General features: G+C 56.9%; 12 protein-coding genes across 12 annotated transcripts; 5 read left to right on the top strand and 7 right to left on the bottom strand.

Moving 5' to 3' along the window:
- Positions 1-1,050: 1,050 nt before the first annotated feature.
- Positions 1,051-3,088, top strand: ACRALDRAFT_2091645 (uncharacterized protein; the record flags this gene model as incomplete). The annotated part of the gene is made up of 5 exons (XM_071022579.1): positions 1,051-1,391; positions 1,453-1,551; positions 1,653-1,720; positions 1,783-2,199; positions 2,268-3,088. Coding segments are annotated over 5 exons (1,746 nt in total), but the record flags the coding sequence as incomplete, so codon positions are not given.
- Positions 3,089-4,063: 975 nt separating this feature from the next.
- On the bottom strand, positions 4,064-5,189 carry ACRALDRAFT_1091382 (uncharacterized protein; the record flags this gene model as incomplete). The annotated part of the gene is made up of 2 exons (XM_071019566.1): positions 4,064-5,067; positions 5,125-5,189. 2 exons carry the CDS (start codon positions 5,187-5,189, stop codon positions 4,098-4,100), a joined length of 1,035 nt encoding a protein of 344 aa, XP_070878756.1. The 3' UTR covers positions 4,064-4,097.
- An 87-nt stretch (positions 5,190-5,276) lies between these two features.
- Positions 5,277-7,788, bottom strand: ACRALDRAFT_206171 (uncharacterized protein; the record flags this gene model as incomplete). The annotated part of the gene is made up of 18 exons (XM_071021984.1): positions 5,277-5,404; positions 5,479-5,524; positions 5,595-5,836; positions 5,881-5,924; positions 6,001-6,009; positions 6,061-6,112; positions 6,181-6,206; positions 6,239-6,325; positions 6,414-6,452; positions 6,495-6,605; positions 6,745-6,769; positions 6,854-6,886; positions 7,009-7,024; positions 7,052-7,133; positions 7,204-7,440; positions 7,502-7,549; positions 7,630-7,719; positions 7,766-7,788. 18 exons carry the CDS (start codon positions 7,786-7,788, stop codon positions 5,277-5,279), a joined length of 1,338 nt encoding a protein of 445 aa, XP_070878755.1.
- A 118-nt stretch (positions 7,789-7,906) lies between these two features.
- On the top strand, positions 7,907-8,821 carry ACRALDRAFT_1026617 (uncharacterized protein; the record flags this gene model as incomplete). Its single annotated transcript, XM_071014797.1, has 1 exon — positions 7,907-8,821. The coding sequence occupies one exon, from the start codon at positions 7,907-7,909 to the stop codon at positions 8,819-8,821; it is 915 nt and encodes a 304-aa protein (XP_070878754.1).
- Positions 8,822-9,490: 669 nt separating this feature from the next.
- ACRALDRAFT_1060271 (uncharacterized protein) lies at positions 9,491-11,432 on the bottom strand. The gene has a single exon (XM_071016204.1). The coding sequence runs from the start codon at positions 11,182-11,184 to the stop codon at positions 9,730-9,732; it is 1,455 nt and encodes a 484-aa protein (XP_070878753.1). The 5' UTR covers positions 11,185-11,432; the 3' UTR covers positions 9,491-9,729.
- Positions 11,433-11,565: 133 nt separating this feature from the next.
- ACRALDRAFT_1074100 (uncharacterized protein) lies at positions 11,566-13,900 on the bottom strand. Its single transcript, XM_071018200.1, has 3 exons — positions 13,621-13,900; positions 12,734-13,548; positions 11,566-12,671 (listed from the first exon to the last, which is right to left on the bottom strand). The coding sequence occupies exons 1-3, from the start codon at positions 13,757-13,759 to the stop codon at positions 11,727-11,729; spliced, it is 1,899 nt and encodes a 632-aa protein (XP_070878752.1). The 5' UTR covers positions 13,760-13,900; the 3' UTR covers positions 11,566-11,726.
- Positions 13,901-14,303: 403 nt separating this feature from the next.
- Positions 14,304-15,201, top strand: ACRALDRAFT_2096226 (uncharacterized protein; the record flags this gene model as incomplete). The annotated part of the gene is made up of 2 exons (XM_071022773.1): positions 14,304-14,585; positions 14,668-15,201. 2 exons carry the CDS (start codon positions 14,304-14,306, stop codon positions 15,199-15,201), a joined length of 816 nt encoding a protein of 271 aa, XP_070878751.1.
- A 290-nt stretch (positions 15,202-15,491) lies between these two features.
- Positions 15,492-16,343, bottom strand: ACRALDRAFT_2062354 (uncharacterized protein; the record flags this gene model as incomplete). Its single annotated transcript, XM_071021996.1, has 3 exons — positions 15,492-15,688; positions 15,761-15,893; positions 15,960-16,343. Coding segments are annotated over 3 exons (714 nt in total), but the record flags the coding sequence as incomplete, so codon positions are not given.
- A 1,590-nt stretch (positions 16,344-17,933) lies between these two features.
- ACRALDRAFT_1027455 (glycosyltransferase family 4 protein) lies at positions 17,934-19,765 on the top strand (the record flags this gene model as incomplete). Its single annotated transcript, XM_071014818.1, has 4 exons — positions 17,934-18,274; positions 18,345-18,480; positions 18,542-19,529; positions 19,593-19,765. The coding sequence occupies 4 exons, from the start codon at positions 17,934-17,936 to the stop codon at positions 19,763-19,765; spliced, it is 1,638 nt and encodes a 545-aa protein (XP_070878749.1).
- Positions 19,766-20,133: 368 nt separating this feature from the next.
- ACRALDRAFT_2093250 (uncharacterized protein) lies at positions 20,134-22,177 on the bottom strand (the record flags this gene model as incomplete). The annotated part of the gene is made up of 5 exons (XM_071022624.1): positions 20,134-21,226; positions 21,287-21,335; positions 21,403-21,565; positions 21,638-21,901; positions 22,001-22,177. 5 exons carry the CDS (start codon positions 22,175-22,177, stop codon positions 20,134-20,136), a joined length of 1,746 nt encoding a protein of 581 aa, XP_070878748.1.
- Positions 22,178-23,290: 1,113 nt separating this feature from the next.
- Positions 23,291-25,021, top strand: ACRALDRAFT_1067535 (uncharacterized protein; the record flags this gene model as incomplete). Its single annotated transcript, XM_071017457.1, has 1 exon — positions 23,291-25,021. The coding sequence occupies one exon, from the start codon at positions 23,291-23,293 to the stop codon at positions 25,019-25,021; it is 1,731 nt and encodes a 576-aa protein (XP_070878747.1).
- Positions 25,022-25,282: 261 nt separating this feature from the next.
- Positions 25,283-27,586, bottom strand: ACRALDRAFT_2096661 (uncharacterized protein; the record flags this gene model as incomplete). Its single annotated transcript, XM_071022792.1, has 2 exons — positions 25,283-26,698; positions 26,813-27,586. 2 exons carry the CDS (start codon positions 27,584-27,586, stop codon positions 25,283-25,285), a joined length of 2,190 nt encoding a protein of 729 aa, XP_070878746.1.
- Positions 27,587-27,845: the final 259 nt, after the last annotated feature.

The raw sequence follows: 27,845 nt of genomic DNA, 5'->3' as shown, positions 1-27,845 counted from the left end.
GTCGTTATTGCTTCCCATCAACCGTCGTCGATACCCGGATCGCGTTGCCTGAAACCACGAATCTTACTGTGGTCGGTAGATTGATCGATAGTCGCTGTTCGGCCGTCAACCTAAGGGGACGATTCGATACATCACCTAATAAGCGGGCCGTCGGACGGACACCTAGTCAGACCTTCGACAGTTTTAGACACGCGAGACTGGTCGCCTTTTTCTTCTTCTTTTGTTCTTACGCAGGACAGAGGCGGCCTATCGAGTCGATTTGACGACGCACCACTTGCTTTTGGTACGGGCTGCTTATCGCTTTAGCCTTGCGCGGCACAAGCGACGCGATTCGAACACCGAGCTCGCCGGCCCTTGAACGTCCGAGCCCCCCGCTACCTCCCGCCTGTTCATTCCCCAGGTCTCCAATGTAATCTGGCAGTTCATCCACTCATATGCTACCACTGCCTGCCCCGGTATAAAATTACTCGCATTGTCCACTCGCGCACGGGACATCGTCCAACGGTGGCTGCATTACCTACCTACCCATCCCATCATTCAGCGACGCGAAAACCCGCCCAACAATCCGTTTTGGCGCATCGCAATCTTTTTACCCGCCATAGTCGCGCAGTATTCTTCCCAACACATTGCTCCTCAGAGCAGCGATGAGGTGAAGAGGTAAGCTCCACCATTTTTTTCCCAACCAGCATTTCCTACCAACTCCACTCCAGCCTTGCTCTGTTCCAGCCTTGCTCTGCTCTCGTGGCCCCCCGTTCCCGTCCCAAGTTCCTCCGCATCTTGGTTGCTCGGCCCCCTTGGCCCTGGGCCCCTCTCCCCCTTGTCCCCTGTCGACGCACCGGCCCGCCATGGATTTGGCCCTATCCTACTCTCTATTCTACAGCTTCTCCTGTCTGGGGTTATGCCCTCCGTCCGCCTCGTGTCCTCTTCGCTAACTTGCCGTCCTCTTTCTCTTCCATCTTTCAAGCCCAAATGGCTGGTGAGATTGAGAGCCAGCAGGGAGCTCCTCTGCCACCTAATCAACCCGACGGACCATCCTCCAATTCGACCCCTCGCACAGTCCCGCTTCCGACACCTACCATTCGGACCTCCGCGCCGTCACCCGGTGATCCCATGGAGATGACAACGCCGAACACCACCACCACTACCACTACCACCGCGGCCTCGGCCTCGGCCACCGCCGGCCGCTCTCCCAAGAGCGCATCGCCAGCCCGGAAGAATCATGGCAATACCAATGGCGCCGCCTCCGAGGCGCCCAAGAAGTCTTCTGTCGTCCCCGCATCATCGGGTCCCAAGAACGATGCCCCCAACGCCATGCCAGCACCACCTGCCGCCGCCGCCGCCGTTCATCAGCCCAAGATCGTCCAGACAGCCTTCATTCATAAGCTATACAAGTGAGACGGCCCACTACCATCTCCATGTCGCCCAAAGTGCAATCGCTAAGAAGAATTCTAGCATGCTGGAGGACCCGACCATACAACACCTGATATCGTGGTCTCCGAGCGCCGAGAGTTTCGTCATGGCGCCGTCGCCCGATTTCTCGAAAGTACTTGCGTACGTTTGACGCACCACCTCTCCCCACCCACCCCCAACGACCGCGCCTTGGAAGACCCTTGGAAGACGGAAGTCGAATCGGAGATTGACCAGTCGCGCAGGCAATATTTTAAGCACACCAACATATCCTCCTTCGTACGACAACTCAACATGTATGGGTTTCACAAAGGTCTGACCACCTCTCCCTGCTTGCTTCGTCCCTCGCACACCGCTGACAGACAACCTTTCCAGTAAGCGATTCCTTCCATACCGGCAACCCCGACATGTCGCTCTGGGAATTCAAGCACGGCAACGGCAATTTCAAGAGAGGCGACCTAGTGGGACTTCGCGAAATCAAGCGCCGAGCGTCACGTCATGCCTTGGTTCACAGAGAATATCCCAGCAAGGCCAACTCCTCCCAACCTGGCGCCCCGTCCGACAATATGCCGCCACCCCAAGAAACCTTCGAGCCAAGAATCGCCAATATCGAACATTCACTCTATGATTTTAGCATGCGGCTACAGAGGAGCGAGGAGAATGCGCACTTCATGCAGGTGAAGTACCAGGCAGTCATGGAGACAATGGGAAGGTTGTTCCACGTGAACCAGGAGCTGTCCAGAACTATTCTGGGGTTGGTGCCCGATCAGGGGCACCCGGTGCATCGAGACAGTGAGTGGCCTGGGCTCTGGACATTATGTCGGTCCCTACTGGGCTGGGCGCGCTAACGGGTCAAAAAGTCGTACAATTGCAAACCGAGATGCAGAGGCAAGCCGAGATGCTTCGCACCATTGACGAACCCCACGAGCCAGGTTTTGGGAATCCGCGCGCCTACTTTTCCAACGTCGACAACGCGCCTATCTCGCCTCATCAACTACCGCAGGATGACCCGAGAAGGTCGAACCTAGCCCCTCCTCCGGCGCGGGGTCATGTCAACCTCTATCGTCCGCCAGTACCGTCCGGCTTGTCCAACACCACGCCCAGGCGATATGGGTCGATATCGGGTCCCAACACGGCACCCCAATCACCGTCTCCTCTGCGCGGAACCGCGCCCCCGCCGCCGCCTCCACACCCCCTTGGCCAAGTTGAGCCTCCCCCGGGTAGTCTCGCGCGACGCCATACGTCTGCCGACATCCGCGCACATGCCTGGCAGCCGAGCCACCCGAACCCTCCTCCCTTCGTATCCACCGTCCCTCCTTCGAACCCGTGGCCACCTTCTCCGAACCGACTGGCGCCCGAGGACCAGCGCATCCGGGACTCATTTTCGACCTATTCCCTCACGAACGCATCACAGGCCCGACCCGGTTCAAGTCCAGCCACTCCGCCGCCCCCGTCGCATTATCCTCCCCCTGGAGGTGCCGCCGGCGGCCCCGAACCTTTCGCCAATTGGTCGTGGAATTCGGCCAGTCGAGGTAGTCTGGCAGTAAAGGATAGCTCACTTCCTCCTACGCGACGGGGCAGCATGGCACACATCCTGAACCCAACCGATACCGCTGAGCGGGAAAACGAGGACGAGGATCCACGAGGAGACGACGATAGGAAACGGAAGAGAATACAATAAGATGCAATACGAAGGGGGTTTCGACTTTTTTGGATCCTATTTTTATTTTTCTTTCTCTTTTGGTTCTGAAGGGTCTCGAGGGAAGATTGTGCCCGTCGACACTTAGTCGGCGGAAAACGTCAAAACGGCGCGTGCATAATCAAGGCTATCCGGGAACCGATAACTGTCAGGCCAGGACGCTTGACCGGATTTTGTAATACAATGCGGAGGGGACTTTCCAAATTCAGGTGTAAAGGGCTTTCATGGGATAGTGTTGCCGGGTCTTGGGCCACATATAATGGCAACCTGCTGCAATGGGACGATGGAGATACCCAGCTCAAGAGGCGACCGCGATGGTCTAAATTTAGTTTATTATCTTTGGTAGCTGATTATCTCTCCATGCCGGAGATTTCGCTAATTCTTTCGACAAACATCCTCCCTATTAAGTGACTCGGTCATGATTGGTGTGATTCGGAAAGATGCATGGGTATTCAACTTTAGAGCATTCGGCGTTGTTTGTTTCGTTCCAGGGGAAAGGGACGGGCTGCCGGCTACGAGGCTGCGTGTATATTTGCAAGTGCGCTGTGCAAAAGCGAGTGCTGCGCGGGACCAAGGGATCTGAAAATAGGAGGCTGGAGGCATCAATATATCCCCTCCTTGTAACCAGGGTAGGCTCGCAGGGACAGGAGTGAAAGTAGGCTTTAGCCGTGCCTAGTTGGGGACAGAAGAAGCAGTGTCATTATATTCAATGAATTTATATAGCATCATTAGAGTGGCATGCCCAGCCTCAACGGATGGGCCTGACTTTTGGGCGGACGGCTTGGGATTGGGACTCAGATGTACCTGGATAAAGGCTTAAGAGGGACTGTCGACTCGGAGCGGCAACAGGTGCGGCCATACCTCTCTGGTGGGTTTTCCAGGTTGTCTGGTGCTGGTCCAGGATTGAATATCTCAAAGCATCACGGTTGATCCAGGTCCCTTCGTTCGTTCACTTTTCATTTCTTCTTTGTCCATTCAGGTGAGTATATCTTCAGCTCCCTGATCCGTCCGGATTCCCTTGCTTCTTCTTCTTCTTCTTCTTGTTTTTCTTTTTCCTCTTCTTCTTCCCGCCCTCATCATCCCCTGTTCCCGGCTGGGGCGTTGACGTCGAGTCCGCCACAGCACTTCCGCCACCCTCGCCATCACCAGAACTGTTGGCGTCCAGAATGACATCCGCCGGGCGAGTCTCAACCTCAACCTCGTCCGCATTCTCCTTCTCCACCGCCGCAGCAGCGGGCTGCAGGTCCGGTCCGGAAGCGACAACCCGCACCTTCCTACGCCTTACCAGCGCGCCGCGGCCCTCATCCTCGTCGCTTTCCTCGTCCCGGGCGGCGGCCCTACTACGAGCCGAGAGCGAAGAGGCGTCCTTCTCGGATTGCTTCCACCCGGCCCGCCCGCGTTTGCCGAGGAGCCGCCTGCCGAGTTCCCGCGTCGTGGCATCCGCTTCTGTGGCGTCTCCTTCGTCCGACTTGGCGGGGCGGTAGCCTAGGCCGGCGTTGGGGGGTTCGACGCGGAACGTCGCGTCTTCGTGCTCTGCTTGGAGTTGGGCTTTGGTTTTCCCAAAGGGATTCCGGGGGTTGGTGGCGTTTGCTGTTTCTGGTTGGTTTGGCCCGGTTGTGTTCGCGTTGAGTGAGGAGAAGCTGCTTGGTTTGGTCGTCGTTGGGGGATCAGAAGCGGAGACGGCGGCGGCGGCGGCGGTGGTGGTGGGAGTGGAAGTAGAAGCAGTGGGGCGCTGGAGAGAGGGGTACTTGGCGCGCATGGCGGCAAGGAAGGCCGACTGCTTTTCCGTAGCCAGGGAGATGCGGTTGTAGAGCGTGTTGAAGTCTGTTGTGGAGGGGAGCTGTGACTGCTGGACAGCCGAAGGGGCTTGAGTTGAGGGAGCCATTGTGGGCAACTCAAGCGTGTAAAACACCTGTGCTTTGATTCTATGACGGGAGAAGCTGGATTCGAGTACAGAAAGACTGTTATGTTATGAAACGTGCCGTGAGAATAGGATATCAGTCTCGGACCTTTCTGACCATGGTATGTTGCGTCGCATAGAGCTGCTGTTCCCATTTTTCCCAAAGTAATGTGGAGCAGACATGTGATAAGATAAGATGATATGATAAGACAGGTATCATCTTAGGTAAGCTCCCAAGTTTTCGGGATTGATTATTCCGAACGGAACGGCTCAGTTCATCATGATGTTACAGTTGGCCCGCGCTTCGGAGGTTTTCCTCTGCAGGGGCGCGCCGAGTTCCTGACACTTTCTTGACTGCCGTGCAGCCTCACGACTTTGTTCTTCCAACATTCTCATGGCTATCTAGGTAGTTCAAGTCTACCGACTTCACCCGCTAAACCTCTCTAACGTCGTTCGACCACGTTTCACCAACTGTCCTTGTTTTCCTTGATCGCCGGCGACAGGTTAATTAGGTGATGCTACTCTGCGCTCCACGTAGAAGCACGAATCCTTACCTATCGAACCCTTCCGTGACGTGACAAGACGCACAGCGAGATCCACAGCAATGTCGAAACAGTGGGTTATAGCCCCCGCCAAGACTCCAACGTCTGCAGACTGACATTCAGTTTTCTGCACCCTGAACTTGAGCGGCTCCAAAACCGGATCCGCACGCTCCCTGTCGCCCGACTTTCCTCTCCGCGCCTCCAGGTGCGGCCGCAATGCTGCCGAGGTCCAAGATGCCGTTTGTTTCACCGTTTGCACGTTCTTCTCGTCCTTTTGGCCGCTCACCGCTCGGACCAAGGTGCCAGGGTCGACAGCTCGGGGAAGAACGGACTGTCTGAGAGGATATGTTCGGAGATGAAGAGATGATCTCGTCGACTGGTTAACTTTGTCTCCATGATTTTGGACTGACCGTACGATGTATACAACTTACTAATTAGCTATGGGATTTCACGAAAGACTCCTACACAGTGGCAAGGGTCAGAAGGTCCCTGGGTCGCCGTCATTTAGCCACATGGTCTCTCTGTGCGCAAAGGGTCTCGCGTGGAGTTTCGTGTGGGTTTCCGCTCATGTCGGAATGTCAGGCGCTTCGACGACCTTCTCATCTCTACCTAGTCAACCATACCGATACCACGAGAGCGCAGTCCACCGTTAAAGACGCTACTGCCACTGTACTTTGTATTATTTCATACATGCTTTGGGATCGACCCATGAAGGTAAATCTCTCAACATATCCCCACTCGGATCGTGGGGACCCCTTCTTCACGCACAAGACGAACCTTGATGAAACTGGCCAAGATATCAAAATAAGAGGGGACTACTCTCAGAATCTCCAATCATGGCGGAAGAAGTCGGCCACCTTGCGACAGAGCGCTGATGTGTGCGGGATTTTCATATCGTTGTTGGCTGTTATCAGCCAGTAACAGCAGCGCACTCTTACCGGTTCACATGTTATTGCGCCCTGGGTTCTCCGCCGTGGCAAGGCACAGAAACTGGGCCTGGTGAAAGTCATGTAAGTCCTGTTGCTTAGAATGCAAAGCGAATGTTATTATGGGTCGACTGCATCAAGCACCCTAAATATACACCGAAATTACCCGCGAAGTATATACTTTTACACCACACCTAATGCAAGTATCTGTATTATAATCTAACCACGAGCAGGATAACCAGCGATAGTATCGATATGATGGGTGAGGACTGAGAGCCGACCATGTAGTTCTGAGCTGCGTTCTTAGAAAGGGGAAGAGATGAATGAATTGTTAGAGGCGGCGTTAGTGATTCAATGGGATCTTAATTCAATTGACTACGTGCATTATTGACTCGCTCATTTGTTATGATAGCTGTAGGTGACAAATTTTCTTAGCTACGACTGGAGCTCTACGAAGTACAAGTGTTATGAGCCAGGTTCTACACGTACTCAGTACGCAGTACGTTGTACACGTTGTATGCCGAGTATCAAAACTTATGGAGTACATGCTCTAGCGTCAACGTTGTGGAGAATGCACCCACCACTCTCCACCTAGGACCCACCTAGGACCCCCAAAAGCGGAACTAAACTGGGTCTTGGCGTGATCGACGCTGGATCTCCTACCCGGTCGGCATATGCAACAAGGGCCAATCACGGCTCATCTTCCCCTGAAATAGCTGGATTACCCACCGGCAACCTTCTGCCTCACTGCACCGCATGCCGTCATACTGGGGTCTATGCCCAGCCAAGAACGAGTCTCCCCTTGGAAGCTGGAGCCACGAAAATTGGCCCTGGAGCCCTCGAGAAGCCCTGGCAGCGAGTGGGTTGACAGATACTGAAAGATTCTTCTCAGCCGTGGACCCTTCAGCCCACAAGGCTCCAGATTTTATCTCAGCAATCTTGGTCCCTGTATCGAAACCCTTGAATCTTGAAACGGTGTCGTTCCAATTGCAGCGCTGTGGGCCCGAATATATCCGTATGGATCCACATCGCCTGTGTGAAGTGACGGCCGACGGCTTTGAAGGCATACAGGACGCTGAGGTCGTGTAATGTACACCGAGGAGATGGAGGAAATGGAGGAGATTACGGTGGAATCAGTCGCGGTTACTTTGGCACCGATGGAGAGAGGAGGGGGAAAGAGGAAAGGGAACGGTGAGGCCAAACCAAGTATTTAAGGGGTTGAGAAAGCCTCCTTGATAACGAAAACTTCATCCCATCCATCCTCAATTCCTCATACCCAAGCGTCTCTCACCTCTGTTGACATATTGTCTTCATCCCTTCCTTATTTCTCGAGTCCCTCAGGCTGCCTCTATTCTAGACTCCCGTGTTTTGCTTGGCTTTCATTTCACATCCTCTTTCCCTCCTATACTTCCCTCCGCCAAACAGAAACACAATGGCTCCCGCCGCTCTCACTCCCGAGACCTCCCCTGAGCGTCAATACTTCCCCACCAAGTCCTTCAAGCCCACCAAGCGTGTGCAATCCGTCAGACTCAACGACGGTAACCTGATCCCCCAGGTCGCCCTGGGCGTTTACAAGGCCCCCAACGGCCGAGAGACTGAAGATGCCGTAAGGGCCGCCCTCGACGCGGGCTACCGCCACATTGACTCGGCCGCACGGTACGCCAACGAGGAGGCCTGCGGCCGCGCCATCCGCCGCTGGCTCGAGGACACCGGCACCCCTCGCCGCGAGGTGTTCATCTGCTCCAAGCTCTGGGATTCCGACCACGGCTATGAGGCCACCTTTGACGCCCTGTGCGACTCCCTGGACAAGTTCGGCCTCGACTACCTCGACCTCTACCTGATCCACTCCCCCGCCGAAGACGAGACCAAGAGGCTGGCCTCGTGGCGCGCCCTCGAGACCGCCCAGAAGCTCGGCAAGGTGCGGTCCATCGGCGTGTCCAACTTTGGCGCCGGCCACATCGAGTCCCTCCTCCGCCACGCCAGGGTCGTGCCCGCCGTCAACCAGATCGAGGTGCACCCCTTTTGCCAGCGCGAGGAGCTCGTCGACCTCTGCCACAAGAACGGCATCCGCATCGAGGCCTACTCCCCGCTCGCCCGCGGCAACAAGCTCGAGGACCCCACCGTCAACGCCGTCGCCGCCAAGTACCAGCGCACCCCCGCCCAGGTCCTCCTCAACTGGAACGCCTCCCGCGGCAACATCGTCCTGCCCAAGAGCTTGACTGCCCATCGCATCAAGAGCAATCTCGACAGCTTTGACTTTAAGCTTGCCCCCGAGGACGTCCGCATCCTCGACGACCTCGGCAAGGAGCGCTACGTCACTGGCTCCATGCACAAGTCCAAGGACTGAATACTTTGGCGCTATTAAAATAGCCTTTCTCTGGGAGATGCAAGTCGGATTTTCCAAATATTCGAGATTCTTCAGAGAAAGATGCTTCACTTCACCTCCTTCGCTCAGGGTGGCGTATCCCAGTATGTACTTGCACACATAACAGGCAGACCAGCAATTGTGTCGTCTGTTGCTGGATTGAATGCTGGGCTTCTCACAATTACCCTGCTCTTCTCTCGGCTTGACGTCCCTGGAAGACGAGTTACAACACCGAAGGTTACGAAGCGTTAGAAACGCTTCAAGGTTACGACCTCATGACGGCGCCAAGGGTTTTATTTATTAATTTACATATATATCGGTGCATGGAAACAGAATGCTCATAGATCCTAGAATAGAGATAGAGCTTTTTTATTGTTATTTTTATTTTTCCACTTTGAAGTCTCATTCGAACGTGTCTGTCCTGTACAAATTATGCGTCTTTCCGCGGGTCCGGCCCGCAACTGTTGTCGGAAATCCGTGACTAGCTTCCGAGTTGCGGCCGGTCTTGGCACTGGATGACGTGGTGCCGAATACCGTGCCGTAATACTCCGACCCGCCAGCATCCGAAGGTTAAGAAATGCGGCGTTATTAGGTACCGCACCCCCACGCTGAGACCCCCACGGATACGCTTCCAGGGCAGTCACTTTGGGTACCCACGTTCTTCTATTTCAGGACACATTTTACTACGTGTATTGAGCAATGACACAACGATAGAACGATTCTAACTGTCCAGAGGACGCCCCGACTCGAGGACCATTACCGTATTTATGACATTTATAGTACATCTCCCATTCCATCCCACGCTTGGCTAAAGTCATCCAATTCGCTGTAAAATACTCCACATTATGCCAGCCTTGGCCATCCCACACAACGCGCGATTCCCGCCGTCCTCATCCCGAATCTGAGAGCGTCAATACATAGGGCAAGTCCGTAGCATCCATGGGTCCAGCAAGCCGAATCACCGACGTGGCCGACGCCCCGGAAGAAGAACCCGCGGTTCGCAAACTGGCCTGAGATGACGCGTGGTATGGCTGCCTCTGCCTCTGGTGCTGAGGCCATGTCGGCTGCCGGCGTGTCGTCCTGATGCTACCCGTCGCAGTCGACGTCCGCGAAATATCGCGCCTCTCCGCAAACCTCGCCATGTCGGGCGAGGAAGACGCCTGTCGCCGGAAACCGCGCGAGTCTCTGGCCAAGGCGCGAGTGGGCGTAATATGGGCAGTGGTCCGGCCAGTCGCAAACGAAGATGCGTCGTCGGTGCCCATGTAGCTCTCCGTGGGCGTGTTAATTTCGTCCTCTCCATGGTACGATCCAATGTCCGCGTAGAAGTCATCATGGTCGTGGTAAGCGGGTTCGAGGACGGCGGGATCGAGCGGGCCCATGTTACGGAGGACCTCGGAGAAGAGGTGCATGAGGTCGCGGAATTGTGCACTTGATATCGTCCGCGTGGAGAACCTCGCGTATTCGTACAGAGACAGGAATTCCGTCGTGGTCGAGTCCATCGGCAGAACTCCCAACTCCGAAAGGTGTGTCAAATACTCACGCAGGCCCATGCTGCGAGGGAGCTCGAGCAGAGCGACGGCGTCCAAGTCCAGGCCTGGCGCGGCTGCTGCTTGTGTTGGGCTGGGGGGCGCATGGGTGAGAGCTTTCGCCTCGAGAAGGTGCGGCAGCTCTGACACGACGGTAATGTACTGTAGATTCGGCAAGTCGGGCGATTCGGGGGACGCCCAACCGCCGTGTTCGATATTACCCCAGACCGGAGGGCCCGGCGGCAGTGGACCGCCCAGTTCCATCTCCACGCTCTTCCGGTCCCTGAGTTTCAGCAGCTGATAATCGTTGCTAACATCTCGGCCGTCCTCTCCACCGTGTTCCTCCTCTCCCATCCCCTCCCCTTGTTTTTCTTGGGGCCCATGAGATGATGAGGACGGAGTTCTCCCACCACCGGCCCCCGGTTTCATTCCCGCTTCGAGTTGCCTAGTATCGCGCGCCGATTGCACCACACGGGGTCTAGCTTCGAACGTAATGGCAGCACTGCGATCGAGGCCGGAGGTGATCATCTCGTGGACCTTTTTCGGGAGGTCGCCCTTCTCAATGGGCACCCATGCCTTGGGGATCGAGGCAAGGATCGTCTTGTTATTATACAGGCGGAGCGTGTAGATGAAGGAGATGATGACGACGGTGAAGGCGAGGGCCGCAACGAGAATCCATATATTGTATTGCTGCTTGTTTTGGTATGCCTTGAAGATGGCGTCGCCCGGGGTGATGAGGAGGAGGGCTGCTGTGAGGAGGCAGAGAATGAAGTAGGAGCTGCCATAGATGAAGCGGAAAATGGCCCGTGGCGAGAGCATCGTGGCAATGTCGGTCAACAATCGGAATGACGGACTCGGGCTTCTAGGGTCGTGGCTGAATTAGATTCGGTTGGCACCAGTCTGATGCGCCTGGGCTGCTCCGCCGTGATGGCGATCGGCCTGCCGTGTCAACAAACGCAGATGGAGTGCGTGCGGTGCGGGTGCATGGTTGATTGGTAAACTCAGAGCAGACCGCGCGGCGAGCGGTCTAACCGAGAATAGAGGAATGAATTAGACATTAAGAGGAGGTTGATGATGGTAAGACGAAGGCGAAGATGGGTGGACCGGTAATTAATACGTACATTACGTACTCGTCATGTTTTCACCAGCCACATCACCAGGCGTGGCGGTGTTAGGTGGCTGTGCAGAGAGTAATTGCTTACGAAGTACGTTCTGTTGGTAAGCTATGACAGGCCGACCTGCATCTTCACTTGCAAGGCTTGAGCGAGAAGACAGTAGCAATTCGCATACTTGGAGACAGATTTACATGCAGTCATGCACTGCCGCCTATCCCTTCCATTATACATGGGCCACGCTCAGCACTAACGAGCGACCTGTGCCATCTCAGGCTGCTTCACCCGGCCCTCTTCAGAGCGCTCCGGCTCAGCCGATGCCTCCCTCGCCTCCCTTATGTCCGACCTGGTGAGTCGGAGCTCGCGGCTGTATGGCTCAAAGGCCTCTACGACCTCCGACAAGCCCTTCTTCAGCGCCTTCAGCAGCACCTCCACCTCCGGTGCGTATTTCCGGTTTTCCACGTCCGTCCAGTGCACCGGGAAGCTCTCCTTGAACGCTTCCAGCTTCTTCGTTACTCTTGTAAAAGTCCGGACGATCGTTGCCACGTCCCTGTGGACATTTCCAAACTTGTCCTCCGCCAAGCTGTGCACGGCTAGCAAGCTGAGCACTTCGACGGCATGCACGTGGTGGCTCGGTTCCGCATAGGGTGTGCCGAACACGGCGGGCGTGATGCGCCGTCCAAAGCTCTGCCGGAATATCCAGCCCACGTACGGATAGCGGATGACTGTCAACGCCCACGCCTGCAGCTGGCTTGTGATCTGCGGCGAGCTGAGAGCCTCCTGCTGTTCCTTGGTGAGGACTTTATCCCTCGCTTCCTGCAGCGTCTTCTTCGCCAGTGGGCTGAGCTGTGCGATGGGCGACTGTCCGGGCGCCCTAGCCGCCTGGCTCAGAGCTTTTCCCACTTCATCGCGCATCGACTTGGACGCTGCTCGCGCCCGGAATATCGGCTCCTCCTTAGGGGGCGCGGTAGACCGGGCCTTCGGCTCTATGACCGGTTCTGGCGCGACCGCCGGCGCGGGAGCTGGTTTTCCATGGTCGTCGATTCTCGCCTCCATGGCCTTGATAATATTCAGGCAGATAACGTAGATGTGCGACCACATGGGTCCGTCTTTCCGGTCAATGTCTTCAAATATGGCCTTGCGGCGATCCTCGAAGTCCCGAGCGATCAGAGCAAGCTCCCAAACAGCAAAACACTGCATCTGTTAGTGACCAGAAGATATTTGGGGACTGGTTAGAAAGGACGAAAGGAACCCACCCTAATAGATGCCTTCTTGCTCTTTAGCCCATTGAGCAAGCTACCGTTGGGGTCTTTAGAGTCACTGGTGAGTGGTTTCCCATTCTTCAAAGGTGCCTTGACCATGAACTTGGAGAAGGCGTAGTTGGCCACCATCCACGTTGTGGATAACATTACCCCAGCGCATAAACACTGCAAAAAGACACGGCCCATCCAGTAGTCACGCTGCGGCAGAAGGTTGGACTTGGGCAGGTTGTAAAACGGCCGGGAAAAGGCCAGAGACCAGGCCCAGACAGACCGTCGGAAGAGCAGCGTGTAGGTGATGACCGAGATGACCCAGGCCACGACGGACTGCGCAGTAGCGTACACAAAGATGGCGGGCAACCTCGAAAGGACGATTTTGAGTGGGAGGGATGAGTCGGTCGGGACTTTCTTTCGCGGCTCGGAAATATCGATGCGCAGCTTGTCTTTGTCGAAGGTCATATGGACGAATGTCTGGACGATGGCGCTGACGAAGAGATAGTACGCCACGAAGACTGGGCGTTCGTTGAGCTTGACGCGGTCACCGCTCATAGCAATGACCCAGCTCAGCTTGGCGTCTGCGGGTCTGGACCATAGGTACACGAGCCCGAAGAGGGCACTGGAGAAGCCGTAGAACAGCCATGCTTCGAGAGCCTGAATCGTGAAGAGCTGAGGGAGAGTATGGATTGGCGACGCCGTAGCCCGCACGCCAAAGTGATATTGGGAGATGCGAAGAACAATAACCGAGAGGGCGCATGCGAAGAGTAGAGCAGTTCGGACGCCGACGGGACCAACCGGGAACCAGGACCAAAGAACTGAGGAGAAGAATGCAAGTTAGAATTCGACCAAGTCTGCGACTTTCTCATTTTACAAGCCCGATGACATACAAGATGTGAGCTCGCCGAGAAAGATAGCCTGGACGTAAACCAGGCCGAGTAGTACTGTGGCAGCGGACGAGAACCGCCTGTGCAGCGCGGGCTGCAGGAAGTCCTTATAGGGAGCTTTCCTGGTGATCGCAGGGGCCATGTTCAAAGGTCATGATCGAGCAAGGACCGACGGCACGATAAGGGGCTGACGACAGCAAGGGAGCTGGACGTCAAATTTGAAATTGGCCTCGAAACCAGGCGGCGTCGTAAAAGTCGCTCGCGGGGTGTTGCTTGTTATTTTTGGTGTCTGAAAACAAAAATCTCCCAGCAACGGACAAGGGTCGCGACGAGCTACGAATACGTACAACAGCTGCAAGACCTGCGAGCTTGGCTTCGATGATCACGTGACCTATTCGGAAGGGAGACCCACAACTGTGGCTTGGTCCCTGTCACGCATAGGGAAGGTGGAGCGTATTTCCAGCCACCGATGATGAAAGCGGGAAACCTCCCCCAAGGCAACCGGATGAACCGCGGTCGCAACAACATCCTTCTAGTTATCAACACTCGTTTTCTTCTTCATTCCGCCGGTCGATCAACCTTGAAGCCCGGTATCTCGAGACCTGCTAGCACAAGGTATTCACATTCACTTCGTGATAGGCGATCCGAAACGCCATCCCTGCCGATTCAAGATTGCGCCGGCTATCATGTCTTACGACCAGTTGTCATCGTTGGAGTCGGGGACAGGCCCGAGAGGCGGCTACAGCGACGACCCGGGGTTCAAACAACTTCAAACGGAGCTCATGAACAAAGTGCTCGGCCTGCGGCGAAACGTTTCCAAGCTCAGCTCCGATGTCGACCTTTTAGGAACAAGACGGGATACTCCGAGGGTACGGGAGCGGGTGCACGATCTCCTCGAGAAGTCGCGGGAGACATGCAAGGATATTGGACAGGGCGTCAAGAAACTTAAGACCTGGGACGATCTCACGGTGCGTTCTTCTTTTGCGTTTCCTACAACACACAACAAGCCTGGCCCCTTTGCGATTCGCTTGCTGACTTGACGCGATCCAGAAACAACAAAAGTACGACCAGACGCGCGTCTCGACAGACTTCCAGAACGCCCTCCAGGAGTTCCAAGAGGTTCAACGGCGAGCGCTCGAGAAGGAGCGCGCATCCGTGACCGCCGCGCGGGCCGCCCAGGGCTCCGAGGCAGCCGAGGGAGCAGGCGCGGGAGGCGACCATCTGCCCGGGGGGGAGCAGCAGCTGCAACAACAGGAACTGGAGAGGTTGGCGCCGCAGGACGAGGTGGATTTCCAGGAAGCGCTGATCATCGAACGGGAAGAAGAGATCCGCAACATCGAACAGGGTGTCGGCGACCTGAACGTGCTGTTTCGGCAGGTGGCGCAGATCGTCAACGAACAGGGGGAGCAGCTGACGTCTATTGCCGACAATGTCGAGGACGTGCGGGACGACACGCGGGGCGCGCAGGTGGAACTTACGCATGCGGCGCGGCATCAGAAAGCGGCGAGGAACAAGGGGTGCTGCTTGATGCTCATCCTGGCCGTCATTTTGACTATCATCTTGTTGGCCATCTTTATTGACTAATGCATGGCGAAGCGTCTGTTTGAACGAGATGTGGTGGTGGGGCGCGTTGTTGAGTCGCAACGTTGGAGCAGAGGGCACGTTTCATGTCCCGCGGTCTCTGTTAACCTCTTCGTTTTTTCATGGCGTTACTATCCGGTTGTTACAGGGTATTTATTTGTACAGGTATTCGTAGCGAATCTAAATTCATCGCTCTTGTTCTACAACATGTGCTGATTGAGCCTCCGTTTTCCTTTCCACCTTGTCTATTCTGTAGGTTTCACCCAGCCTTTCTCCAGTGCCACAGGCGGTGTGGCCCATGGGCTTTTATAGGGCATGTAGCGGTTCAATATCCACCCATTCAGTTGCGCCCAGAGAGACGACGAGACGACGTACAGCAGCATGCCGGCGGGGAGATTCATGGCAATCATGGGCATGCCGATGGAGACGAGCAGGGCGCCTCTGCGTAGCCGCATTGCCCATTGGGTGCTGGTGTGTGAAATGGTTTTGACTGAGTCGAGATTGTCGGTCAGATTGAAGAATGCACGGCGGGCTGCGGGCGTCTCGGGAATCAAAGCCCAACACAGCGTGGCTGCCCATACCATGGGAAGGATGACATAGGGATCGGGGAGAGTCAAGTCGGGGAACCATAGGGCGCCGCCGGTGGTCATGCTCGGCTCGAGAAACGAGGACATGTCGACTTGCGATGGGGCATCCTGGGCTGCGGTAGGGAGTGAGGCGGAAGGATCGGCATGGCTCGTAGACGTCTCTTCATCTAGAACCGGTCCCTTGGACTGCTGGTCCTGAATATACCGACCGGAAATGAGGGAGATCAAGCCGCCGCCAGCGCCGGTCATGCGACGGGTCGCATCTGTTACAAGAAGCCAGGGGACGATGCTGAGAGTCGGGGCCCATGCTTTCCAGATTTGTAGGCCTCGGTCTTTGAAAATACGTCTGTGCGACTTCATTGTATGTACGGCGCGAGCCCCTCGGTCCTGACGTCTGATCTTGTGAAATTCGGTCCATGACCCGAGGAACGGCTGCAGCTGCGACCGGCCGAGAATGATCTTCCTGCTATAGATCTGGAGAGGTAACCGGACGGTGAGGTTGACACCGAGCGCGAAGAGCGGAATGGTCAAGTACCAGGGTAGGCCGGTGGTGGCGTGGAAGAAAAGTAGAGACTCTTGGGCGAGGTGAACACCGGATTCTAGAGCGGCGCCCAGATGAAGGCGGCGAATTCCGTGGCCGAAGGGCGACGGGTGAGGGGAAAAGTTGGGCTGACGGCCATGGTGCGTGGAAGGGCGCAGCTGTGAGAGAACCGGCAGTCTCGGTGAGGCCGGGGTAGAATGGCCCCAAGATGCGGCCTGTAAAGGGGGCCTCAGATGACGCACGGCGCCTCTGTATAAGGCCATGATGCCACGAGCAGGTGGAGAGCCGGCCAGAAGTGTCGCTTAGGGTTATATAAGACAAGTTGAGGGAGGCCTTGAATGGCTTGCCTTGTGAAGATGCCAGCGATAAGGGGAGGGAAGGTGTGGATGGAGTCGATCTCCCGGGTCTTATGGGAGATGCTCGTTGACGGCTCACATGAGCTGCTTACCGATGTACATTCGAAGCCGGGAAATCTGACAGAAAAGAAAAAAGAAAAAGACCAAATGAGAACACGGCCAGAATCACGGTGAGTCTACGCTGTGGTGTTGAGACGAGAAGCGATTTGCATTCAGCTGCACAGCCACTTTTTGTTATTTCATTGCTGACTCAGCATCTCATGTGGCTTTACGATATCAATTGGCGGGGAACAGATAATTAGCTCGTATCACCAGCAGCAGAGCCGAGAGCCTGGGCCACCCCACCTCCCTGGAAATATCCGTACACTGTCGAGCTAGAGCTTCCCACTCATAAGGTACCTCGCAACAAGTAACGAGCAGGTAGCCGTCCCACTTTAAGTAGTACTACCTGACCGCGTAAAAAGCCCGTCGAGTTCAGATACAAATAGTTTGACGATTTCTAGTCCGAAAGACCAGGGGAAAACTCTATATAGTCCTAGTCCAGTTATAATAGTTATGCCCAAAGCGAGGAATGACAGGACACATAGTCAACTTTACATGATAATCGGAAAGAAGGGGCTGTTGTGGGAACACGCATCGGTACATCTTGGTGGGACAATGTACGTTGTACTCGCACTTGTTGAAACCCACTGTACTTTCTACCAGGGTACTTGCCACCAGCTTCAAGCTTCAACCACTTGTCCTTCTTGTTCCTTCCTCTTCCAGTCATCTTCGACAACAGTCACCATTCAAACAAACACAGCTCCGAGTTCTTTCCCTTCACTACCTCCTGTTCTCTTTATTTAACGTGGCATGCATGATATGGTTGTCCTGGAAGGAACATCAAGGGTCTTTGGTGTCGTCTTGTGAGGCGCGCTTCTAGCTGTGGCCACATCAACAACCGTCTACCACTCTTCCACAAATAGTAGCAGCACCAAGCCTGAACATCGGTCTTTTTGGCACACCCCTTGTGTTATAATCTCTCTTCTCTCTGGCCGGCGCGCATTCCTGGCCTGCGATACCAAAGATTAACTTCAATCAGATTCGGACAAAGCCACTGCAATAAGTCGTTAACGCCAGCTATTCAGCCTTACGACCATCCTTCATAGCGACGCTTGAGACGCCATTTTGGCGAAATACCCCGTAACCGGGGACTCGACTTGAATCATGAATCCTCCCCCGTCTCCCGTCGATACACCACAAGCGGACACCATGGGCTTGCCAACCATCACCACTTCCCTCCTAGCGGCAGCCCCTCTCCTTCTATACTTCCTTCTCCCGGTTCTCCTACGGAGCATAGGCGCCGTTGCCGGGATATACCTACGCAAGAAGACGGAGGGAAGGCACTTGCTTCTTCTTAGGCTCGCGGGATCCAATAAGAAGATTGTCACGGATGAAGATGGAGGAAATACAGACGACATTTTGAATAGGGACAGCCTTGGCAGCTGGGAAGCAGTCGATGCATCGTCTCTTAGCGAATCCGGCAGTCGGGATAAAGCCGTCCCGTCTAATAAGAACTGGACTGGCATCGTGGGATTCTTTCACCCATTCTGGTATGCCCTGCACTTTATAAGGCTTGAACGAAGGGGGAAAAGCAGTATCCCTGGCTAATTTCGTCGGTAGCAATGCTGGTGGAGGTGGTGAAAGAGTCCTCTGGGCAGCTATTCGTGCCACCCAAAGGCAATGGCCTTATGCGGTCTGCGTCGTCTACACAGGGGACCGTGACCTGAAGAAGCAGGAGATGCTGCATCGTGTCAAGGTAGGTGAACGGACCTCTTTCCCCCGGACAGCGATCCAGACTGACTGTTGTGTTTCGCAAGACCCGCTTCAATATCGATCTAGACCCGGACACCCTCTTCTTTATCCACCTGAGCACCCGTCACCTTGTCCTCCCTTCGACATGGCCTCACTTTACCCTGCTCGGCCAGTCCCTGGGCTCCATGGTCCTGGCCTGGGACGCTTTTGGGCAACTCGTCCCCGATATATTCATCGACACCATGGGTTACGCCTTTGCTCTTGGTCTGTCCAAGTTTCTCTTCCCCAGCGTTCCCACGGCCGCCTACGTCCACTACCCGACCATTTCCACCGACATGCTCGATTCGCTCGACCCAACGTCGGCTGTCGGAAGTCAGGGCGTCAATGCCGGCCAGGGTGTCGGTGTTCGCGGGGTCGTGAAGCGTGCCTACTGGAAACTGTTCGCAGCTCTCTATTCCCGAGTCGGATCCACCGCCGACGTTGTGATGACCAATTCGACCTGGACCCAGGGGCACATCCAGAAGCTCTGGGGCCCCCGCCGTGCCGCGCGGTCATGTGCGCATCCCACCGCCGTCGTTTACCCGCCATGTCCGGTGGAGGAGCTCGAGGGCGCCGTAGAGGTGTCTGCCGCCAGCGAGGCGCGTCGCGAGAAGGTCATCCTCTACATCGCCCAGTTCCGTCCCGAGAAGAACCACAAGCTCATCCTGAGCGCGTTCGCCGAACTGCGGAAGAGGGACGTACCCGCCTGCCGCGACGCGCGTTTGGTCCTTGTGGGGAGCGTCCGCGACGATTCCGACTCGAAGCGCGTGTACGAGCTGAGGTTACTGACCAACGAGCTCGGCATCCGAAACCACGTCGACTTTCACCTCGACGCGTCGTGGCCCGACGTTCTTGATTGGCTGCGCAGGGCGTCGGTCGGTGCGAACGGCATGTGGAACGAGCACTTTGGCATCGGCGTGGTCGAGTACCAGGCTGCGGGGCTCATTTCGGTGGTTCATGACAGTGGAGGTCCCAAGCTTGATATCGTGGTTGATGTTGACGGGGAACCAACAGGTACGCTTTTTTTACTATTTTCTCTTCCCCCACTCCCAAGCCAGGCTAACATTTTCTCCCCAGGCTACCATGCGACCACGGCGACCGAGTTTGCAGATGGTTTCGAAAAGGCACTCTCCATCAAGGATTCGCTCGCCATACGACAGCGGGCTCGGCGGTCGGCACAGCGCTTTACGGAAGAGGAATTTGCGCGAAGATGGTTGGCCCAGATGGAGGTGTTGACCGGCATGGTTTGAGGGAGCAGGAGATTTCGAAGCGTGGACCTGAGTTTCTGTGGTTCTTGTTTTCTCCCGTTCTCCCATTTCTTGTATTGATTACTCGTGCCTCGGTGGCGTCTCTCTTCTTTGCTTATCGCCTTGCATCACAGCGCACATATAGACTTAGCGATACCCCGAAACCACCGTCTCCCGTAGGACACCATGTTGCCTACTTGGGTGACTGTCGTCCATTCGAGGATGGAAGAATAAGCAATATGCTGCCATAAGAGCAGCTTTCTTCCTGTTCATCATTTTCATTGCATTCATCACCTTGCATGCAAGCTGGCTCGCGTGCATACATATACTATACATACACATGTAGGGCTGCTCATCCACACCTACCCAAATCATCTCGTCAACCCCCCGCTGTTCCGCTGGCGCGGCTCACCAACGGCCTCGAAGACGCCATCGTCGAGAATGTGGATGGCCTGCACGGCGCTCAGCCCCTCGCCGACCCACGTGACGTTATGACCCTTTTCGCGCAGGGAGGCGGCGGTGGCGTTGTCAAAACTGTACTCGAGCATGACCTGATTGGGCATGAGCTGGTCGTGGAGTCGCGGGGCGCGCATGGCGTCGGCGAGCGAGAGGCCCTGCTCGAGGACGCGCCAGAGGACCTGGGCGGTGGCGCTGATGATGCGCGAGCCGCCGGCGGCGCCGACGGCCATGCGCAGGTTCCCCTGGGCGTCCTCGACGAGGACGGGCGAGGAGGACGAGAGGGGCCGCTTGTGGGGACGGATGAAGTTGGCGGGGGACGGTTCGAAGCCAAAGGCGTTCCGGACGCCGGGGATGGAAAAGTCGTTCATCTCGTTGTTGAGGACGACGCCGGTGCGGGGGTCGATGCGGAGGGCGCCGAAGAGGAGGTTGACGGTGGAGGTCAGGGAGACGGCGAGGCCCGAGGCGGCGTGGGCGGCGGCGACGTGGGAGGTGCCGTAGCCCGGGGTGGTGTAGTAGTGGGGATGGGGGTCTTCGGAGCCGTGGCGGCGGTCCGGGTCGTAGTCTTCGACGGGGAGGGTGGCGTCGTCGCGGATCTTGGCGCGGATGGCTTTGGCGTCGGCGGCGGAGAGGAGGCGGTGCTCGTAGGCGGGCATGCCGGCGACGAAGGAGGGGTCGCCCAGGAGGCTGCGGGCGCCGTAGGCGAAGCGGGAGGCCTCGTCGAGGCGGTGGGTGGTGAGGTTGGTGTCGGCGGTGGCGTGGTCGTCGAACTGCTCGAGGATCTTGAGGGTGTTGAGGCACACGGCGCCGCTGGCGGGGGCGCCGGCGGAGATGAGGGTGAAGTTGCGGAAGGTGGTGAGGATGGGTTGGCGGGACTCGACGCGGTAGGAGCGCATGTCGTCCAGGGTCATGATGCCGCCTGTTTCCTGGACGGTGCGGACAAAGGAGGCGGCGAGGCTTCCGGTGTAGAAGGCATCTGCGCCTTCTGTGGCTATTGTTTTGAGGGTTCTGTGTGTGTCAGTATTCTTTTGTTGCTTTCTTAGAGGAGATGGAGGAAGGGTTTCATACTCTGCGTAGTGGTTCAAGTATATTGTGTCTCCAAGACCAACCAGCGTGCCTATTTGTTCCGTCCCTCGTCAGTCGCATGAGAGGCAAGATCTGGACAGCTTGGAATGGTTACTTACCGTTTGGGGCGAAGATTTCAGCCCAGTCTGGGTCTTCCACAAGAAAGTTCCTCCCGGCGTCCTCGATGCCCGCCTTCATGTACCGGACCATGTCGGCGTTGACGGTGATGCCGCGTCTGGCGAGATGAGAGGCAGGCATGACTACCCGCTCCCAGGGCAAAGACTAGAGGGAATCGAATATCATGAGCCAATATTCTGAGGAGCCAGCCAGAAGACAAGAGACAGAATCACTCACCCCATACTTATTGTGCATGTACTCCAACCCCTTCAATTCCCCAGGGACAGCCACGGCCAAGCCGCCAGCGATGCTCGCCTCGGCGTCGTCGTTGAACATATCCTGGGTGGCAGCCGCCGGGGCTGATTCCCTAAAGTCGACGACCTCGTAGTTGCCGTCTGCGTCGCGGACGACGGCGAATCCTCCTCCTCCTATGCCGGAGTGGTACATGGCTGTGACGCCGACGCAGAGCTGGGTACCTACGATGGCGTCTATCGCATTTCCCTGGGGGGGAGGCTTGTTAGATGGCGATGATGGGAAATGGGTAGGATGGGATAAGTAATGGAAGGGCGGCGGTTGCTGGACAGTGGCAGCTAGACTCACCCCGATGCGCATGAGATCACGGCCAAGACGGCTACATTCGATGTTTTCACTGACAACAGCAGCCGCTTTGTTGCTGGGGTTGAAAATGTATTCGTTTGGAGGGATGAATGCGGCGGAGGATGTCGGGATCCCGGATAACAGGACAAGGGCGATGGTTCCAAGCCATGATGTAGGCATGGGAGTAGCTAGAGTCCAAGGTCAGTGAGGTTTCTGGCCGTCTGGTGTGATCGTTCCTTCTTCTGACCCGGCTCTTCCTCTTCCTTTCGTCTTCTCACTGTCTCTCGCAATACAGACACCGACCCGACCCTCTCGAGTCTCTTCTGCGATGTTCCCCACGGGCGTCAAACCACAAGAAACAGCAAGTGCATCAGATGAGACATTCCATACCCATGGTATCAGTAAGAGAAGAAGACCCAGAAAAATAAGAAAAAGAAAGAAAGAAGAAACGAAGAAACGAAGAACGAAAAAAGGATCGCTCCGAATAGTCAGTCCTCCGTCCTGGTGTTTGTTTGTCGATGGCCAGCAAGGCAATATATAGTGTAGTTGAAGCATATAAGAGCCTGAAGGATCGGAAAGACAGAATATCCAGGTTAAAACAAGCAAAAAGCAGCTAAACCCACCTAAGCCCACCTAGGCCCCATGACCCTCCCCTCCCCATGCCGTCTGGTGATCATCGTGAGAGGAATGGACTCTGAATGGTCTTTGTTCGTCCTTATCAGCGCTAGAAGGGTCCGGGGCTAACCGGAAAGGGAGAAAGCGGTGAGTACTGCTTAGGTAAACATCTACCGGTCGTTCGGCTGGCATCGGATCTTGTGCCGTACCCCACTACATCAGTTCTGTCCAATCAGATGTAAGGTAATTCAGATACTATCAAACTGGACCCCTGGTTCAAAATTGGCGATGAATTTTCATGCCTCATTTTCAATCATCACCAACTCCGACCTTTCTCATACCTTTTTTTCTTCAACTCAACTCACCCGCCAACCAACATGCTACAGGTAATTGCAAAAATGTCAGACGAGTGAGGTAGTATCCCATACATGAAATACAAAAAGGGATATTCAAACGAGTCGAGTCGCAACATCTAATTTCCCAATGCGACATCTCAAGCGATTTTTTACTACAACCAAATCTTCACTTCATCAGACAGCCCTACGAGTCGTCCCGACAAGACTGAGCCGGCCTCATACAGTAGCAGCAATTATCACCACTAAGCCTAGTGCTTCATCATTCTCATTCTCCCTATCCTTCTCATCATCGTCAGCGTCAGCGTCAGCCCTAACCATCGCCATGGCTTCACCGATGAACACCTCTACCTCTACCACCCCCGCCGCCGCTGCCACCAATGGCAAGCGAGTCTTCTCCCAAGGCCGCCGTGCCAACAAGAAACAAAAGTCCAAGAGGGAACGTAACATGAAGGAAGGCTCCTCGGATGACGTCCTGTTACTCGATATCCAGGCCCTCGTCAAGACCCGTCAGGAGACTCAAACGGACACCCAGGAAGATCCCTCATCAGCCTCGCCTCCCCTCCCCGAACCCGGCTCCGAAATCGACGTCGAGGTCCTCGAACTCTCCTCTACCGGCGACGGTCTCGCCGTCCACCCGGGTTCACCGCCTACCCACATCTACGTCGTCCCCTTTGTGGCCCCAGGCGATGTCGCCCGCGTCCGCGTCTTCCGCCATGTCCCCGCCGACAACTACTCCGTGGCCGACTTCCTCTCCATCACCACCCCATCCCCCCTGCGCGACGACTCGCGTATCCGCTGCCCCTACTTCGCCTCGTGTTCCGGCTGCCAGTTCCAGATGCTCGACTACCCGGAGCAGTTGCGCCACAAGCGCCGCATCGTCGAGAAGGCCTTCCGCAACTTCTCCCACCTGCCGCCCGAGATGATCCCCGCCGTCGGCGATACCATCGGCAGCCCCCTGCAGTACGGCTACCGCACCAAGCTGACCCCGCACTTTGACGGGCCCCCGGGCTCCGGCGGCCGCAGGGCCAACAAGCCCCGTCCCACCTTCACCTCCGTGCCCAACATCGGCTTCAACCAAAAGGGCAGGAGACTGGTGCTCGACATTGAGGACTGCCCCATCGGCACCGACGCCGTCCGTCTCGGCATGAAGCGCGAGCGCGCCCGCATGCAGACCGAGTTTACCAACTACAAGAGCGGCGCCACCATCCTCCTCCGCGAGACCACCAAGCGGTACCCTAAAGACGGCCAGGCCGACGCCGAGCCACCCCCGACCGAGATCCCGGACGATGCCGTCCGCGTCGAGACGGACCACCACGTCGACATCAAGACCTGCGTCACCGACAACAAGGCCACCACCTCCGAGTACATCGACTCGTACATCTTCACCAACCCAGCCGGCTCCTTCTTCCAAAACAACAACTCCATCCTACCCCCCTTCACCGACTACATCCGCCAGCACATCCTGCCCCCGTCCCCCCCCTCGTCGTCCAGGCCGATCAAGCACCTGATCGACGCCTACTCGGGCTCGGGCCTCTTCACCATCACGCTCTCGGGCCTCTTCGCCTCGAGCACTGGCATCGACATCGCCGCCGACTCCATCGCCTACGCCCGCAAGAACGCCGCCCTCAACCGCATCCCCGAGTCCGAGTGCACCTTCATGGCCGCCGACGCGCCCCAGCTCTTCCGGCACGTCACCTCCCACCCGGACGAGACCGTCGTCGTCATCGACCCGCCCCGCAAGGGCTGCGATGCCAGTTTTCTCCGCCAGCTGCTGCGTTTCGGGCCCCGCCGCGTCGTCTACGTCAGCTGCAACGTCCACACCCAGGCCAGGGACGTCGGCGTCTTGGTGCGCGGGGAGGTCGGCCGGGACGAAGCGGGCGGGGAGGTGGTGGAGGGGCAAGGGAACGGAGCCGAGAGCGAAAAGGGGGAGGCTGAGGATGCGCCGAAAAAGTTGACGCGGTATTCTATTGAGAGTATTCGCGGGTTCGACTTTTTCCCGCAGACCGGTCATGTTGAGGGCGTCGCTGTGCTCAGCCGCGTTGATGACCCGTGAGTAGTCTGATGTAGGGGGAGAAGAGTAAGAATGCCACGGATTAGATAGAAGGCTGGGAAAAGTCATTAGACAAAACGGCCCTGAGAATACAGGGGTAAAAGCGCTTGCGCCTATCGACTCTATTAGAACCCTCAGCAGCCCACCGTCCTCCATATAGATCCCCACAGCTGCATTACCGGCGTGACTTTGAATCTCTTCCACATATCCCGTAATCATCTCCTCATCCAGCATTAATATTCTGTCCCGTTTCAACCCAACAGCTCATGAGCCGCCACCGGCTCCACCACCCCCCTCAAGGAGAACCTTCAATGCCTCCAAGACAACCTCCACCACTTCTGCCCGACGACTCCTCTTGGCCGCCCTCTTCAGCACCTCCAACCCGTCCCGTTCGAGAATCTTCTTCCGCGCCATCGCGCCCGCCTCCCCCTCGGCGACCACCATGTTATACACCACGAAACCGCCGCGGTGCCGCATATCCTCGCTATCCTCGCCGCACATGCCCAACACAATCTCAACGCCTCGATCCCGCTCCACAATGGCGCGCACGACGTTGGGGTGCCCCGTGAGAGCGGCGAGCGCCCCGCCCGCCGCGCTGCGCGTCCCCTCGCTCTCGGCATCCGCCAGCGCGAGAAGGACGTGCAGCCTGTTCCCGGCGCGCGCGCTGCCGTCGGCGAAGAGGGCCATCCCCTCGGGCGCCTGCACCAGGTTGCAGACGAGCTCGACGGCGGCCTTGGCCACGAGGGCGTGGCCGGAGAGCAGCTGCTCCTCGACGTGCGGCCACGCGGTGCGGAGGATGGCCCGGCGCGTGTCCATGTCGTCCGTCGACGCGAGGTTGGTCAGGGCCATGAGCGACTCGAACGTCGGGAGGAGGTCGCGCGTGTCGGCGGCCGGGTCCGGCGGGAGGATCGACAGGAGCGGTCGGATGGCGGAGCTCTGCGGGTGGGAGCGGCTGCCGCCGAAGACGAGAGTCGGGTTGGTGCTGATGAGGATGCGGGCTAGGGCCTGGGCCGCGGTGCGGCGGCCGGCTGTCTCGGTTTCGGGGAGGGCGTGCCAGGCCGAGAGGAGGAGCTTGACGGCGCCTTGCTGGGCGAGCTGGCCCCGTAGGGATGCGGTGACGGATAGGGAGAAGATGATGGAGACGATGAGGGCGAGCGAGGCGGGCGAGACGGACTTGCTGCGCGAGACGAGGACGGGAGTGACGCCGGCGTCGAAGACGAGCTTGCACCTCTCGGCGACGTGCTTGTCGTCGACCAAGGGGTCTGATGGTTGGGCCTTCGATCCGGCGGCATTGGCGTACGCCTTGAGCTGATGCATTTTCTTCTGCTCCTCGGACAGGGCGGGCTGGTACCTCGTCAGGTTGACCAGGATGGTCAGGGCGCCGTAGGTCAGCGGGGACTTGGCTTGGGCGTTGGACAAGGTCTTCACCACCTTGGCCAGGGCTTTCTTGTTGTGCGCCAGGTCTTCCCTGACTTTGGGCTGCAGCGAGGCGTAGGCCAGGCCTTCTACCGAGTGCGGAGTGCTGTGGTTGTCGTCGTCTTTGAGGAGCATGTTGGTAAACCTGGATGATAGGTCATCCAGGGTGGTGACGGCCGGGGCAATCCTCTCGTGTGATTGTGATTGTCCTGCCTGTCGCCCGGATGCTTGGTCGTCCAACGAAGCTGCCGAAGGAGGCATTGCCTTTGGCCGAAGAGTCAGTCGGTCACATTTTACGCGGCAAGTCGCAATGAAAAGAAAAGAAAAGAAAAAAAAGAAAAAAAAAAAAAAAAAAAAAAAAAAAAAAGACTACCATACTCTGAGCTTGGCGAGAATAACGGCAGCCAGGTTCTGGACGGCCTCGGAGTGGCGGCGCATGGTGACGGACGAGGCCCCCGACGAGTCCGGGTCCTGGGTCATGAACTCGTGGGCGACCTGGGCAGGGTCCTGATCGACAACCTCCTCGAGCCAGTCGGCGCAGTACTTCAAGACGGCGTCGCGGCAGGCCGAGTGTATGCAGGCGGCGTTGAGCATCTCGAGGCAGGCCGTCTCGACCTTGCGGCTCTTCCACTTGCGGCGCATGAGGGGCCCCAGGGAGGCGAGGAAACCTTGGGTGAGGAAAAGGGTGGCGGTGAGGTCCGGGACGATGGGGAAGGTGGACGCGGCGACGCAAAAGGCCAGTATGCAATCGTCATAGGTGCCGCGGCGGACCCTGTCGCGGAAGAAGGACGAGAGCTTGGCCGCGCCGTCGTCCCCGGCGGCCTTGAGGTAGGCCGCCGTGGTGAGAACGGCGTGGCCGCGAACGGCGTCGGGCTGGCGCATGTCGAGATACGATAGCATGGTGTCCACGCAGTCGGCGTCCAGGACACTGCAGATGGAAGGATTCCCCGTGGCCGAGGCGGCTGGTCCCTTGGACGACGCCTGGGTGAGTTGCGAATCTTGGTTGAGTAGCTTGGTGAGCTCGTCGAGGTCCCGGATGGTTTCGTCGTCTTCTTGGCCACCCTCCATCAGTCGAGCGAGGATGAGCAGGGTCTCATCCTCTCTCGACAGCTGCCCCCTGGTCTGGGAGGCACCGGTGACGGCGGTAGCCATGACTGACGGAGGGAAGGGGGAAAGACGTCTCGTGGCGGTCGGTAGCAAGACGAGAATGGGGAGAGAGGAAGAAGGGACGAAGAGAGGGTCATAGGAGGAACTTGGTCTTGACTACCGGCCCGGAATATGTCTATCCGGTGGATAGTAAGGTATTTCGCTGGCGATGCTGAATGTCCTGGCTTTATAGAGGGGCGTCGTGGAGATGTTAATCGTTTTGTTATCGGAGCAGGTGTCGTCACAGTTGGAACGAACATGGGGT

This window comes from Sodiomyces alcalophilus (genome assembly GCF_042370955.1).
Source record: "Sodiomyces alcalophilus JCM 7366 unplaced genomic scaffold ACRALscaffold_1, whole genome shotgun sequence".
NCBI classification, from domain to species: domain Eukaryota; kingdom Fungi; phylum Ascomycota; class Sordariomycetes; order Glomerellales; family Plectosphaerellaceae; genus Sodiomyces; species Sodiomyces alcalophilus.
Note: the sequence above shows the minus strand (reverse complement) of the source record. Positions and strands in the feature narration are given on the sequence as shown.